Source organism: Hyla sarda, chromosome 13 (assembly GCF_029499605.1).
Source record: "Hyla sarda isolate aHylSar1 chromosome 13, aHylSar1.hap1, whole genome shotgun sequence".
NCBI classification, from domain to species: Eukaryota; Metazoa; Chordata; class Amphibia; order Anura; family Hylidae; genus Hyla; species Hyla sarda.
In genome coordinates, this window is record NC_079201.1 from 41,923,799 (window position 1) to 41,940,337 (window position 16,539).

The window sequence follows — 16,539 nt, forward strand, 5'->3', positions numbered from 1 at the left end:
TTACGATCAGATAATATACAGAGTAGCATTTGTATTGCTGTTTGTTTATATAAAACTTGAAGAGGTACTTCAGGGAGCTGAACTTATACTTATCAGATAAGTATTCGATTGCAAGGGGTCCGACTGCTGGGAGCCCCCCCCCCCCACGAATGCCTGTATGGGGTCCTTTCTACTTATCCGTCTCGGCACTTTGGCCCCACCTTACTGTAAGTGGGCAAGTGACTGCATACTCAGCCAATCACCAGCTGAGGTGGGTCATTTGCAGCCGATGATTGGCTGAGCATGGCGTCACTTGCCTAGGCCTAGGAAGGTGGAGATTACGAGTGCACCAAGGACGGGTCAGTAGGACTGCCCTGTACAGGAGATCGGGGGAGGGGGGGGGTCCACCCTCCGCAATGAGAGATTTATCCTGTGGAGAGAGGATAAATGTCTGAAAAGTTCAGTTCCCCCAGAGCACCCCTTGAAATCTTGGAAAGAACTATAACTTCTAAGAAGGCATAGTAGACAAGATGTTGCTGATTGTTACTGTTATATTTCTTGTGTTTAGGAACAGTGGAGGCAGCAGTCAAAAAGCCTTTACATGAGTGGCATCAAAGGTTATGCCTCATGGATCCAAATGAGAAGATCCAGGTAGATTATCAATGGTTTTCTTATATTTGTATATGTTTGTTTGAGCCTGAAATAAACAATTGGATGATATTTTGCTTATTTTTAGGATGGTTTTCATCCATGTCTAGGACTCTCCACACGCCAAGCTCTGTCCCGCTTACAAGAACAACTGATATCTGCACTAAATGATCATCAGCAGAACAAGGCATTGCTTTGGAGGGTGAGGCTACATGGAGTGGTATATGTAGAAAAAGCAATTAAAATAGCTTCCATATATTTATTTTTATAATGTGTCTGGCGTGGCTATGTGCGGATTTCAAAAATCTTATCTTTATACTGCAGACAAAATAGCATGTCAATCTGTATTGTGGTCCACTGCAAATTTAATGTGGATTATCCTCATTGACATCAATGGGAAAATCAATAAATAGTTTTCAAATAAACTGATTACAGTCATACAGATTTGTAAATTACTTCTATTTTAACCCCTTAAAGACACAGGGGGAGACTTATCAAAACCTGTCCAGACTAAATGTTGCCCAGTTGCCCATAGCAACCAATCAGATCGCTTCTTTCCTTTTTCAACAAGGCCCCTGCAAAATGAAAGAAGAGATCCGATTGGTTGCTATGGGCAACTGGGCAACTTTTCCTTTGCACAGGTTTTGACAAATCTCCCCCACATGGTGTACTTGTATGCTCTGGTTGGCTTAGGGTTTATGTTGGGTGGATGTTCCCAGGCCCCTTCCGGCTTCCTCATTGTAACGCCTCCTCCCTCTGTGCTGAAGAATGGACCTCCACTCTGCCAAATAATGGCTCTCCTTTGTATGCACAATAGCCATGGCCATAGCCTTTATAGCCCTAGAGGTGGAAAACCCCTTCAGGAGTTTAATATCTCAGGCCTTCCATCACTTATCGGCTGCTGCATGCCCTGGAAGAAGTTAGTACTTCTGTTGTAGTCTTTCTAGTCAGAAACAGTGCTCCTTGCTGCCATCTCTGCTAGTTAGAGGAACTGTGCAGAGCATGCACAAATCCCCAAAGCAAATCTCTTCTGCTACGGACAGTTTGATACAGAGGTGGCAGCAGGGAACGAAGTGACTTACTAGAAAGACTACTCAACTTCCTCCACAGCAGCTGATAAGTACTGAAAAGGCTTGACCTATTTAAATAGAACTCATTTACAAATCTGTATAACTTTCTGGCACTAGTTAATTTGAAAATAAATATATATATTTTTCCTCTGGAGTATCTCATTAAAGTGTCCCTGTCATTTGACATGTCACAAGTTTTGATCAGTAGGGGTTTGGTGTTCAGATCACCATGATCCTTGGAAAGTGGAAAGAACTGCATAGCTGTGTTTTTCACTTCCCAGCTATTAATTTTCTCAAAGAAAGGGACAGGAAGAACAAGAAAGGAAGAAAAAAAAAAATTCTTTTAAAGGGGAAGGAACCATAGCAGAAGATAAACACTCGGGTAGCAAAGGTTTGTAAGGAGACAACCCCTTCCTATAATGATGCCTCCTAAGTCAGAGATCCTATAGTTTAAAAAGCAGGACACCTTTCTGGAAGAGCTGAGGCGGACTCTTTAATCCTCTTCAGCTCTGATACTGCAGCCACTGATGTGGCAGCATGGACTATGCATAGTTAGACTTCTCAGTTGGAGATGCACCTTAAAGGTAAAAGCACTAGGGAACATAAACATTTTCCACCTACTCCAGCCCTTAGGAAAGCAATGTCCCCTTTCTAATGGGTGATAGACTATTGATATTGCTTGCATAATATAACTCTAAACCATTGGGTTCTCGAGGTAATTCAGGACAATTAAAAATAGTGTTCTCCTTACCTTCCTAGGAAATGGTCTCCACTTGCCAATCCTCTGCCACCTTGCATGGAGTCTTAGGCTGTGCTCACAGGGTGGAATTTCCGAGCGGAATTCGATGGGAAATTCCACTACAGCAAGTTCCTATTGATTTCAGTGTGATTCTGCTGCACTGTGCACAGTGAGGAACATTGGAAAATTCCTATTCTGGCATCCGCAAAAACATTAAACCATTCAGTGTTTCTGTGGATTCTGCACTGCCGACTATGAGCTGATTGATTTTATAAGTGGCCCTAGTGCCGCCGGAACAAGCAAATGTGTGGAATGTATTTTCCAGGCAGACATTATGACCATTTTCAGTCCTGTGAACATGGCCTCAGATTTACAGAGTCAGAGATCTGAAAGAATATCGTGATATTTCCCATTACATCAGAGAGGAAGGAAAATATCATTCTATTTCCTGGTTTGGCTCCTAAATAAATTCGAACTTCTGCACAAGTTCTACTTTCATTTCCCTAATCATTTCCCTTATCAAATTCATGGCATCCAAAGATCTACAGGATGCATAATAACATGACACTGTTTTAAAAGCCCTGCTGTTCGGGATATCTTCTGCTCTGATCACCTTTACCAAAGATGACGGTAATTATTATACCCCTATGTATAAATATAGTACTATATTCGGACAATCGCCCTCTAATTACAGACTCCCCTGCCACTCTAAAAGGAATGTTCTCCAGACTAGGAGATTCCTGGAATCACTGAAATGGATCATACAAATAGCAAAATTTTATGGACTCCTCCTCCAGGAACAGGAAACCCAGAGTACAAAAAGGATGCACATCCCTCTCTTCCTGGTTTCCTGTTCCTTGGAAGCCTGTAGTAGTCCATGCCTCTGGTGTGGATATCGTAACTGTGGGGGGGGGGGGTCCAGCGGAGCGTTCTATCAGAGAGTTCTGCTTTAATCAAGGAAGTACATTTCGTTTTTACAATTGACAAAAAAGAGCGGTTAGTTATGACTTCAAAAATCAGCATGTTAAATTTTGTTTGGTTATTTAAGCTTTACCTCTGTATATATTACCATATTTAAGCATTTCTTTCTTTGCCAAAGTTCACTTATGCGGCTCTTATACTCAAAACTGGAAAAACCCAGATCTTTGTCTCTCCATACAATCTGTATCTTCTTCAAATGTTTTGTCTTCTGACGTCTCCTCTTGGACCTCTGGGCGTCCTTCTATGGTCTCTATCTTAGTTGCAAGCACATAGCAAGCTGGATTATATAGGTTAAGAGTAGGTAACAAATATATTTTTTCAGCATTAGAAAGGACTTATAAATATATAAGTATTAATATATATATATTGATCGGCAGTCAAAATCATTGTAATCAACTTGTCAATTCTCCCCTGAAAAGATATTTTGACGTAATCTTTCCCTACAATATACTCCGCCTAATAGTCTCAGGTTCAGGTGAGAAAAAGAAAAAAACGGGTTTGGGATCTTGTTTGAGACAAATGGCTCCGTGTGAACCACCCCCCTTTTTATCCAGACTGATCCTTCACCTGAGACTCCTATATTAGATCCATGTTGCAGTATGGCATTTATTAATGGTCTTAATGGAGCTTCGAACTCACTTAAAATGGCCATGTCTATTAGGCTGAATTGTCCCCAGTTTCTCTTTGAGTGTCCCGCCATGTACAACCCTAGAATATATTCCCCCTGATCTTGTGGGCCTGGGTTTTCTATCTTCATGGTAAGAGGCATACTAGAACCAGTTTTCCCAATTTTATTACAGGAGCCCGATTTAGGAAGTGTCAATCTCTGGATTAGAGACTTGCCGGTATTGTCTTTTCTTCTTTTGGCACTCTGTGGTCTATAGTCCCAGTCAGTCCCTGTGTTCCATCCCACTGCTCCCCAATAATCACATTTGTTCCCCCAGTAGTCATCCGTCACACATATGTATATTGAATTGTCATCTCCATACTTAAGACATTATTTAGGCACTTCGGGACAATTCACTATGTCACAGTAGTCAAATTCAAAGGTAACCACTCGGGCACTGGAAGAGTTATACCAATACTTGGGATACAACCCTTGGGTTATTGTCAAGTTGGCCCAGTAGTGTTGTGGAGTCGTATTGGGTTGCTGGGTTTGCACTCCACTTATACGAAAAAGGATATGTATCAGGAGCATGGTGTAGGAACCCTCCTTGCAAGGCGGGTATCCATGGTGATTTTCCTCCCAGTTTCACCGAGGTCGGAGTTGTTAGTAGAACCTTCGAATCTAGGTTCCAGTGGCCCTGTATGTGTCTTTCCACGAGGAAATATTCTCCGGGCTGCAGATCGTGACTTCCTGGTTCAGCGTCTGGATCTGGAATGGAAGAGTAAACTGCAACATGTGTTACTCTCTGCTCATTACACAGTGTGATTACACATACCAAACTATCATTTCCTGCACTAAGCTGCTGAGGGTAGTAACATCCTAGCTTAGGGACCCCCCCCCCCCCAAAAAAAAGGGTTTCATATAGGGTTAGGCCTTTTGGTTGTCGGGGTGTGTTTCTAACAGTACAAGGCTATGGGCAGCACGTCTGGCCATGGAAGGGACAGTTCTCTACTGGCTTTTTGGATTTTATTCTTTAGGGTGCCATTCAGTCTTTAAACTTTTCCACTGCTCTGAGGATGATATAGAGTATGGAGTCCAAGGTCTGCTCCCACCATTTTTCAAAGTTTTCTTGTAATGTCCGCAATGAAAGCTGGTGCTTAGTCACTGTCAATTACTTCAGGGACCCCAAATCTGCATACCAGCTCTGTTAGTAGTTTCTTTACAGTAGTCTTTGCGGTAATATTAGTGACTGGGTAGGCTTCTGGCCATCCTGAGAACATGTCCACCGCTACTAGCACATACTCAAACTTTCCTCTTTTGGGCAATTGCATGTGGTCAATCTGGATCCTCTGAAATGGATAGCAAGGTTTGGCCAAATGTTTCTTAGGAGTAACTTCTGTTCTTCCAGGGTTACAGGTGTTGCATTCCTTGATATATTGTTCAACTGGTGGTGTTATTCCTGTTGCAAGGTAGATTTTATTGATAGAAGTGATCATTTGGTTTTTTCCTCTGTGGGTGACTCCATTAGCCCATTGAGTCACCCCCGGGTAAAGGGCTTGGGGAAAGACAAATCTTGTTTGCTTTTCTCCATAGGCCATCTGATTCACTGAGTTCAGCTCCCATTTTCTCCCATATACTCTTTTCCTTGTCCAAGGCTTGAGTCTTGAACTGTTTCAGCGTCTTGAGTCGAGCGTCTTGAGTCGAGCGTCTTGAGTCGAGCGTCTTCTGATTTCTTGTCACCACATATACGCCTGCTTCCTCTCGAGCAAGGGGCAGTATTGCAGCTTCTTTATCTGCTTGGTCTGCCAAGAAATTACCTTTTGGCTTCCTCAGAGTCCAATCTTCCATGTGCTTTTACTTTGATGATTGCCACTTGTTTAGGCAATTTTAAGGCTTCAATCACGGTCCTGACAGCTTCAAAGTTCTTTATAGGTGTTCCATTTGCAGTCATGTACCCCCTCAGGGCCCATTTCAATCCGAAGTCCAGCGCCACTCCATGCCCATAGGCAGAGTCCATATAGATGTTGGCAGTTTGTCCTTCCGAAATGTGGCAGGCTTAAGCTAAGGCAATAAGTTCCGCCTCTTGTGCTGAAACGACGGATGAGGGAGTGGTCTTGCCCGCAGAACTTCGAATGGGCTAACTACTGAGTATCCTGTGTGGAAGTTGCCACTTTCATCAGTATATCTGGACCCATCTGTGTAGAGAGTAAAGGTTGCATTGTCCAATGGTATTTCTTGGACCGTTGGTAGATGTGACGTCTCCATTTCCATAAACTCTAAACAATTGTGCTTAGGGTCACCAACGTCTTCATCATTTTCAGGATTGTGCATCTTTGAAGAGTGACATTATCTGCGAGTAAGAGAGAGAATTGAAGCCTCACTTGTCTTTGCAGGGAAAGTGAATTTCTTTGGCATTGAGTTAAAATAGCTTTCAGATCATGTGGAGCGAGGATAATGATATAATGTCCGAGGACTTGTCCAAAAGGTCTTAAGCAGCTATCACAGCTCGAAGGCAGGTGGGTGCAGTTCGTGCAACACGATCTAGTCTGCATGAGTATTATCCCAAAGGTCTCAATTTGTCTCCATGTTTTTGTGCAAGGACTCCAGAGGCATAGCCCTTTGTTTCAGAGAGAAACAGATAAAATGGTAGTTCATAATTGGGGATGCCAAGTCCTGGAGTGGACATAAGGTCTTTTAGGCGGTTCAAACACTGTATGGCCTCCCATGAAAGTGGTTGCTTCTGAGCTATAGTTGGAATGACCTCATACAGTGGTTGCATCAGTGCTGAGGCATCCAGAATCTATTGTCGGCAGTAAGTGATCATACCAAGAAAAGCCTGTAGTTGCTTAACAGTTATAGGTATAGTAAGCTCTTGTATGGCTTGCTTCCTGTCTTCTGTCAAGTGTTTAACACCTTGAGAGATACAATGTCCTAGGAAGACTACGTTTTGTTGTGCCCATTGAACTTTTTCAAGAGACACCTTGCAGTTCATTGAAACAAAGAAAGAAAGATCGACTGAAGTGGTGGCACACTCCTCTTGCGATGTGGCACAGAGTAGAAGGTCATCCGCTTATTGAAGTAAAGTCACATTATGATTGGCTCCTACCCATGGTTCCGGACAGGTGGATAAAATTTGAGAAAAGTGATTAGGGGAGTTCTGAGCTCCTTGTGGCAAGAGGGTCCAGGTGTACTGCCCACCTTTGGTGAGTAAAGGCAAAAAGATATTGGCAGTCTGGATGCAATGGAATGCTGAAGAAAGCATTGGCTAAGTCCAGAACAGTAAAGAACTTGGCATCTGGGGGTATAGAACTAAGCAGAGTATTCGGATTGGGAACAATGGGAGTATCTAGAATTGTGGCAGCATTAATGGCACGAAGATCATGTACCATTCAGAACTTTTCAGGTTGTCCTTTTGGGGTCTTCTTCTTTACCCGAAACAAAGGGGTGTTTGCTGGGGAAACACATTTGATTAACGCTCCATTCTTGAGAAGAGTTGTAATGTGTTCAGATAGAGAACCTTCTTGATTGGATCTTAGAGGATATTGGGATACTTTTGGAATCTTGGCACCAGGTTTCAAAAAGACCTTAACAGGTGGAACAGGCAAGAGTCCAATATCATCTGGGCCTTTGGACCAGACATGGTCCGAAATTTGTTGCAGATAGACATCGGGTATAGTCTTTGCCATTGTCCTATAGAGGATGATAAGGTAGTTCTTGGAAGTCTGAATTGTAGGAGGAGCGAGGATTATTTTCAAATCTAGATTCTTGATAATTTCTAGATGAGACATGATTAGCTGGATTCTGTGGAGTCATTCTGTTGTCGAGTGTCCATTGTTGATTCATCCTGGAGTGTTTTAGCTGTCCAGAGAGAGGTCCAGATTGTTGTTGGTCCATATTATAACATTTTTTTGTGACATCATTGGCCTTGCAGTGACTGAATCCATTCGATATTTGGAAGGAGGAAGTCTGGTTTTGCAGTTTTGCTCGAAATGTCCGGGTTTACCACATCTGTAGCAGATGATGTTTCTGACGGGTGGTTTTCGAGGGGCATAATTCAGAACACTGTATTGAGCAGGAAGGGTTCTGAACATAATTCTGAACCGGGTATTGCTCTGTAGCATTAAGCATCATTGGTGCATCTTGACAGACTGCCACACCCGAGTGTTTCTTAGTAGGTGCCACTTCAGTTTGCTTTTCAATAGCTTTGACAATGAGTAAGAGCTGTTTTGGTTCAAGTTCTACATACTCAGGCCTAGTGTCCGTAAGCTTTTTCTTGGTAGCATCATGGAGGCCAGTAACAAAGGTGATAATGAAGAAAGTCTGGGTGTAATCCACCCTTCTCATGGAAATTTAATATAGACATTAGTTTTTTCATTTTATCAAGATATTTATTTTCCTCCCGGTGCATCACTAAGTCACGTGCCTCTTCACATTGAGGGAGTGAGGAAATTGAATCTTTAAATGCTGAGTGCAAACGGCTCATTTTTATCTTTAAAAGGGTAACTATTGCAGGAATTGAACAATTTTCAAGCTTTTGATGTCTCAGGAAGAATGAGGGTTGCAAATTACACTATTAGAAAGATCTCTCAGTGGATTGGCCGAACACAGATTGGTGTTCAGCACCAAAAAAAAAAAAAAAGTGCGTATTGTGACATCCAAAGTTTGTCTTCTGATACACACAAATCAATGTATCAGCAGTACGCTAAAAAAATTACCAAAGATACACTGAAAATATACTGGACTGGATCTACCAGCAGTACGATACACAAAATGTATCACTTGTACATCTATTGAAATGGGATATCACCTCAGCAGTACAAAAGTTGCTTTCTGGTACGTATACTCAAACTGGTACAACACACTCTCTCTCAATTCAAAATTTACCAGCCAGTGCAAAAGTTTACTTGACTGATTTAAAACAAAAATGTGTCTCCTGTGGGAAATTTACCAGATGCACATCCCTATTACCAGAGAAAAAATTGAAAAAAATTGAAAAAAAATCTGACACTTTTAATTCCCTTGACCGTATCCACTGAGTAGATCTAAAAATGTCAAAAATCTAAATCCAAGCAAAACATTCTCTAAATCTAGAATGTCTGTCAGATTCCCTACAGCTCAAAAATCAGAAGGAATCTTATTAAACAGTGCATTTCACTTGTTTTGGTACGCTTAGCCTTGTGATACTGATAAGCTCACAGTGAGCCAGAGAAAGGGGATTGTTTACACGAGGCTGCAGAAAAATGTGACATGCATATTTCTCCCTGCGCTCTGTCTTCTGAACTTAAATTTAACAGCTGCAGTCAGTCACTTACCACTAAAAACTCTCAGAACTCTTAGAAATTGAGACCACACAGTGGGGAGATCCCCGGTCGTTTGGGCTAGTTCTAGCGGTTTGACAATAACCATCCCCCAGGCTTGTAGACCTGCTCAATAAACACAGATAAGCTACAGATTTATAAAGAAATCAGCAGACTTACCACATTTCGTGGGGTTGATCAGGCCCCTGCTTGAGCAGGCCTAGATTGCCCTGGATAGCTAGAGGTGTCAACCCACCAGACTTGGCTCTTCCCTCGAGTGTGGTCCAGGGAACCAGAATCACACTTCTTACACCAACTGTCAAGGATGTTGCTGAAGAGGCCTTAAAATGTGTGTGACTGCTGCTGTATAATAATGAGTGTGGACATAAAGAAATATACACCAGACAGAATGTTGGTATAAAACTTTCTCAGCAAGAAGCTCAGATAGTTCCCAAATGCTATCAGAGAGTTCTCAGAGAGAGTTCTGCTTTAATCAAGGAAGTACATTTAGTTTTTACATTTGACAAAATTGGGCTGCTAGTTATGACGTCAAAATCAGCATGTTACCCCCTTCATAGGCTTGCATTGAGGAGGCGGAGCGTGATGTCACACGGGGGCGGAGCCGTGACCTCACTATGCTCTGTCCTCATGATCGCCAGTAATCAGACCCGGAGCGAGCACGCTCCGGGGGCTGATCCTAACAGGGTGCGGCGTGGAAGGTCACGGGGGTCCCCAGCGGCGGGACCCCCGCAATCAGGCATCTTATCCCCTATCTTTTGGATAGCGGTAAGATGTGTTAGCACCGGAGTACCCCTTTAACCTCTTAAGGACGCAAGACATAACTGTACGCCCTGCGCCCGGTCCCGGTGTTTAAAACGGGGTCAAGCCGTGACCCCGCATCACAACGGGTCGGTCCCAGCTGCTATTCATAGCCGGGACCCTGGGCTAATAGCGTGCGGCACAGATCGTTGTGCCGCGCGCTATTAACCCTTCAGACGCGGCAATCAAAGTTGATCACTGCGTCGAAAATGAAAGTAAAAGCTTCCCGGTAGTTCAGTCGGGCTGATCGGGACTATCGCGATAAAATCTCGATGTCCCGATCAGCTAGGATGCGAGCAGAGGCCCCCTTACCTTGCTCCGTTGCATCCGATCAGCGTTTGATTGCTCCAAGCCTGAGCTACAGGCTTGAGTAATCAACCCCCTATTACACTGATCCATGCAAAGCTATGGCTTTGCAGGGATCAGGGTAAAAGATCAGTGTGTGCAGTGTTATAGCCCCCTAAGGGAGCTTAAACACTGCAAAAAAAAAGTGCAAAAAAAAGTTAATAAAAGTAATTTAACCCCTTCCCTAATAAAAGTTTGAATCAACCCCCCCCCAAAAAAAACAGTGTAAATAAAAATAAACATATGTGGTATCCCCGCATGCGTAAATGTCCGAACTATAAAAATATAATTAAACCGCACGGTCAATGGCGTATGCGCAAAAAACTCCGAAGTCCAAAATTGCGTATTTTTGTCACTTTTTATATCCTAAAAAAAATGAATAAAAAGCTAGAGATGAGAAAACTTAAAGTAAATTCGATTCGTCACAAACTTCTCGGCTCGGCTGTTGATGCCTTATCCTGCATAAATTAGTTCAGCTTTCAAGTGCTCCGGTGGGCTGGAAAAGGTGGATACAGTCCTAGGAAAGAGTCTCCTAGTACTGTATCCACCTTTTCCAGCCCACGGGAGCACCTGAAAGCTGAACTAAATTATGCAGGATAAGCAGCAACTGCCGAGCCGAGAAGTTCGTGACGAATCGAATTTACTTTAAGTTCGCTCATCTCTATAAAAAGCGATCAAAAAGTCTGATCAATGCTAAAATGGTACCGATAAAAACTTCAGAACACTGCTCAAAAAATTAGCCCTCATACTGGCTCGTACGCGGAAAAATTAAAAAAGTTATAGGGGTCAGAAGATGACAATTTTAAACATATAAATTTTCCTGCATGTAGTTATGATTTTTTTCAGAAGTACGACAAAATCAATCCTATATAAGTAGGGTATCATTTTAACCGTATGGACCTACAGAATAAAGATAAGGTGTCATTTTTACCAAAAAATGCACTGCGTAGAAACGGAAGCCCCCAAAATTTACAAAATGAAATTTTTTCTTCAATTTTGTCGCACAATGAATTTCTTTTCGTTTCGCCGTGGATTTTTTGGTAAAATGACTGTCACTGCAAGATAGAATTGGTGGTGCAAAAAATAAGCCAGCATATGATTTTTAGAAGGTGATGAGGAAAAAATTGAAATGCAAAAACGGAAAAACTGCCGCTAAGGGGTTAATCAACTTGTCAGTTACAGCAAAAACATTTAGAGTGCCTGTCACCAAATAAAACTTTTAATATAGTGTTCCTTGTGTAGTTAGCAGACACTTTCCCATTCACTTGATTTAAAAATTATCAACATAAATAGGTTTAACATAATAGAAAGAATGGCCACTAGGTGGCTCTGTTCTTTTCCCTGCCACAATTAATACAGTGAGTTTGGTCTCCTCCTGGCCTGGCAAGAGACCAAACTCAGGAAGTGTTTCTCTGCACTGAGCTTGATTGACAGCTGCACAGAGCCTCACTGAATGCCTCATTGAAAGCTGTGAAGAGCCTCACTGAAAGATGCACAGAGCCTGAGGTCTTCTTCTATTTATCAAAGCACTGCAACAATGTGAGGGAAGTGGTCACCCAGCAGGCTTCAGTGATGTCATGCCTGCTGGGAAACACCCACTTTCTCTTGCTGGGAGATTGCATTGTGTGAGCAAGAAGAAAGGTAAGATACACAGCTTTTTAAATCTATAAAAAAAATTTAAGGATGGGAGAAGTGTCAGGAGTAGTTAGGGAACATAACCTGAGTTAGTTTAGAAACGTTTTTTGTAATAGGTACTTTTTAAGGACTTTACTACAGGCTTAGACAAATTGTTGACATAAAATAAGATGAATGTGTATGTAGAAATACTGTATCGCATCCCTTCCCCTAATTCACCCAAACCACATAAAAGCTCACAGGAGTGTATATAAAGCACCTAGAAAACTCTCAAACTGTGAGAAACAACAAATTCTATGGTCTGATGAAATCAAAATGTAACTTTATGACCTCAATTCTAAGAGTCCTATCTTGAGAAAACCAGGCACTACTTGTAACTTACCCAATATCATCCCTACTGTGAAGCATGGTGGTGGCAGCATTGTGCTGTGGGGGTGTTTTAAGTGGATGGGATAGAGAGACTAAATTAAATTAAACATATTTGATATTGCCACGTGTAAATGTCTGAACTATTAAAAATGTAAATGTAAGTCCAAAATTGCTGCTTTTTGGTCACATAACATCCCATAAAAATGAAATAAAAAGTGATCAAAAAGTCACGAAGCCTCATACAGCTCCATATAGGGGTCAAACATACAAATTTTCTTTAAAAAGCTTGAGTTTAAAAAAAAAGTATAGTAATAGTAAAGCATGTAAACATGTTTTATTTTAAATATATTGACCCACAGAATGAAGAGAACATGTTAGTTTTACCATAAAGTGCACTGCATAAAAACTAAACCCTCCCAAAAATAATTTCCTCACAATTTTTTTTTTTTGGGTTGTGCCATACATTTTATGGTAAAATTAAAGGTGCCATTACAAAGTACAATTGATTGTGCAAAAAACAATCCCTCATATGGGTCAGAAGATGGAAAAATAAGAGTTTGGGCAAGGAGGAAATAATAGAAGGCTAGGAGAAAAAATGAATATGCAAAATGAAACTGGCTGGGTCCTTACAACTAGAGATGAGCGAACTTACAGTAAATTCGATTCGTCACAAACTTCTTGGCTCGGCAGTTGATGACTTTTCCTGCATAAATTAGTTCAGCTTTCAGGTGCTCCGGTGGGCTGGAAAAGGTGGATACAGTCCTAGGAGACTCTTTCCTAGGAGACTCTTTCCTAGGACTGTATCCACCTTTTCCAGCCCACCAGAGCACCTGAAAGCTGAACACATTTATGCAGGCAAAGTCATCAACTGCCAAGCCGAGAGGTTTGTGACGAATCAAATTTACTGTAAGTTCGCTCATCTCTACTTACAACCAAAATGGACTGTGTCCTTAAAGTGCAACGGTCACCAGGATTTACACCCTAAAGCAGTACACATTGTGTAAAAGCTGTGTAGCTCAGTAATACAGCCATATCTTTCTTTGCCTTATTGGTGGCTTTAGAAAAAACACAGAAAACAGAAACTTTCTCATGCGCAGTTGCAGTGTCAATCATAGGGCAACTGTAGTCATCAATTTTGTAAAAGGAGGTTTATTAAGCACAGTAAAACGCATTTCTGGCCCAAAGAGGGCCCTTAGTCAGGTAATGGTAGTCGTGGTAGTGGTCGTTATGTGGTTCAATTATTTGTCCCATGTATAGAGGTGATATTGGCCTCTGTATAGTGGTTTTTATATAATAACAGTATGATGGCATTAGTCACTGCAGTAGTAATATGTTGTCTTGGTGAGGAGGTATTATTTTATACCTGGTGAGCGTCAATGCATACATTGTACACACTGCCATTCTCTTACATTCACATGATGGTGGGATGCACAATATTATGCCCTGCACTTTTGACTGTGTGGACAAAAATCCTTTCACCGGTCCTAGCCCAGCCAGAGCCATGGCTTAAACCCACTAAGGAGACCTGAAAAAAAAAAAAACTTGAGTGAAAGGTCTTAATATATTTACCTCTGCAAAATCTTAATTTACTTTGTTTTTCGGAGTTTGCAAAACATCTTTATGTACCCTAACAATGCTGTCTCAGGGAGGGGAAGACAGTCTAACACTGGTAAATGTTCTGTTTCTCTTATATGACTTTAATCTGTATGAAATGCTTGCTAACTTATTTCAGGACTGGCCCTTTGCAGTGCCTCATGTCTTTTACAACGTCAAGGTCATATTTTTATAGGTAGGTTTTCTCTCCGCAGGACTGGACACAGACCTTCCTCTATCATGGTAACCGCTCCTCTTGCTTTCATTGGTCTGGTGCTGCACTGATGTTGGCTGCAATGCTACTGCTCCTATGTTGTTATGGAAGCCAGCCAGATGGGAGGTGAGTCTTGCATTGCTATACAAATTCTATGTATGCAGACACCTTTATTCTTCTACGGAAAGCCGATGGTCATATCTTGCAGGTCTTTGCATCTTAAGACAGGTTGTCACATTGTGATAGTTGTTGTAACATTCTGGCCCTGATTTTTCAATCTACCTGAAATCAAAGCTGTTGTTTTGCCCACATCAACCAAACACAGCTCGGCTTTCATATCTTAAGCTCTAGTAAAATGAAATCTAACCTGTGTTTGGTTGTTAAGGACGAAACTAGACAGTTTTGGTTTTAGGCATGTTGATAAATTTGGGCCAATGTATTTTATTTATTGGTTATAAACACACATGCACACTCCACCATCACCTCTAGACTCTTGACTACTAATTTTCAAGGCTGCCTCAGTGTACAAAATATTGTTTATAGAGGAGCGCAATTGGGAGCGCTTAACCAGTGTACATTATGCTTTAACCCCTTATGGACACAGCCCATTTTGACCTTAATGAGTCAGAGTAAGGCTTCAATCGTAATAGGAAATTCGTGGCGCTGACCGGGACCAAACAGATACCAGGTGCAGTGGTGAGGAGATAACCTGTTTATTCACCAGAATGCAACGCATTTCACTGCACAACCGCAGCTTCCTCAGGCATAGCAAAGGTGGGCAACTCCCAAGGTAATAAACCTGAGAATTAACCCTTACATAAACGCATATGGCATATGATATAATGACAACAAAAATACATATGTAATCCGCAGGGACAAAAGAGAAAAGAGCAGAAAAAAACGTATAGTGCATGCAAAACATATGAAAAAATATAAAACATTTGTGTATATAAACATATACCACACAGGCGTATAAAACGTACTGGTGCTCATACACACCACAGCGTTTAGTATCAAAATTTAAAGAAGGCAAAAACCCTTATATATTAACATTTGCCAGAATTACATTCTTATAATATGAGAATACCGTCAGAAGTATACCATAAAAAAAAAATATATTAATATTGGGTAATTATCAACAAACACTATCAAATAATATTATATGTTACAATATTATCGGACATTCTCTATTGTTTCATTAAGCCCAGAGGGCGCCAAGGTGACTAATTTATGAATCCAAAAGGATTCTCTATTGATTGATTCATTGTTGGTTTCTATTTAATGACTTATTTGGAATACATTCATTTATTTTGAAACGCAAACAATCCGAAACACCATGATGTACAGTAGCAAAATGTCTTGAAACACTTTGGAGCATGAATCCATGTTTGATGTTCCACCTGTGCTTATTAATACGGGTCCGCACTGTCTGAACAGTGCGGCCCACGTATTGTAAATTACAAGCACAGGATAGCAAGTAAATGGCGATTTTTGTGGCATAAAAACGCCTCAAAAAACTTCAGAAAAACTGCCAGTTTTTCCCTGCGTTTTGGCGTTTTTTCTGGTGTTTTTGCCTTTATGTGGAATTGGCCGTTTTTGGCCCATTTTGCTTTTTATTTTTTTTTTACAAAATAGTTGGGTACCAAAAAAAAAAAAAAAAAAGGATGCACTAGGGATGTAAAAATGTATTTAACTAAATGTTTATTTTTTATAACAAAATGTTAACTAATATTTTTAATAAAGTGTGTGTTCGTTTAACTTTTTTTTTTCTCTTTTTTTTCACATTTTTTATGTAGTACTACAAGACTGTTCCATGATGGGAGTTGTAGTACCTGTACTATAGACATATCGCCCTGGGTGTCAGTCTGACACCCGATGTGATCATCCATAATATAGCAGTGATGTGGCTCTATACAGCGCTCCCATCTCTGCTCTATTCACATCACTGGCCATTCATATTTTCCGCCCAGAGCTGTGATTGGCCGGATGGTTGCAGCCAATCACAGCTCTGAGGAAAAGATGAATGAATGAGCGGCCTGCCCGGAGTACAGTGCAGAGCAGGGATGCGAGCGATGTATACAGCCGCTCTGCATCTCTGCTATAGACAGGACGGTCACATCAGGTGTCAGTAGTGACACCCGCTGTGATGTGCCTTTAGCAGGCACTACTACTCCCAACATGTAGCACACTCTGCTCCATGCTGGGAGCTGTAGTACCTGCATTAATAGACAGATCGCAGCGAG

At 41.4% G+C, this 16,539-nt stretch overlaps 1 protein-coding gene across 3 annotated transcripts in view; it reads left to right on the forward strand.

Annotated features, from left to right (window-relative positions):
- TMEM94 (transmembrane protein 94) overlaps window positions 1-16,539 on the forward strand; it is a 413,777-nt gene that overhangs the window by 55,136 nt on the left and 342,102 nt on the right. For 2 of the 3 annotated variants that reach the window (XM_056550488.1, XM_056550490.1), the window contains exons 2-4: window positions 548-630; window positions 716-829; window positions 14,298-14,422. In XM_056550488.1, the coding sequence (XP_056406463.1) occupies window positions 607-630; window positions 716-829; window positions 14,298-14,422 (263 nt within the window). In that variant the 5' untranslated portion in view covers window positions 548-606. Of the gene's footprint in view, window positions 1-547; window positions 631-715; window positions 830-14,297; window positions 14,423-16,539 lie in introns of those variants that run through there. The other variant, XM_056550491.1, reaches the window with a different exon arrangement.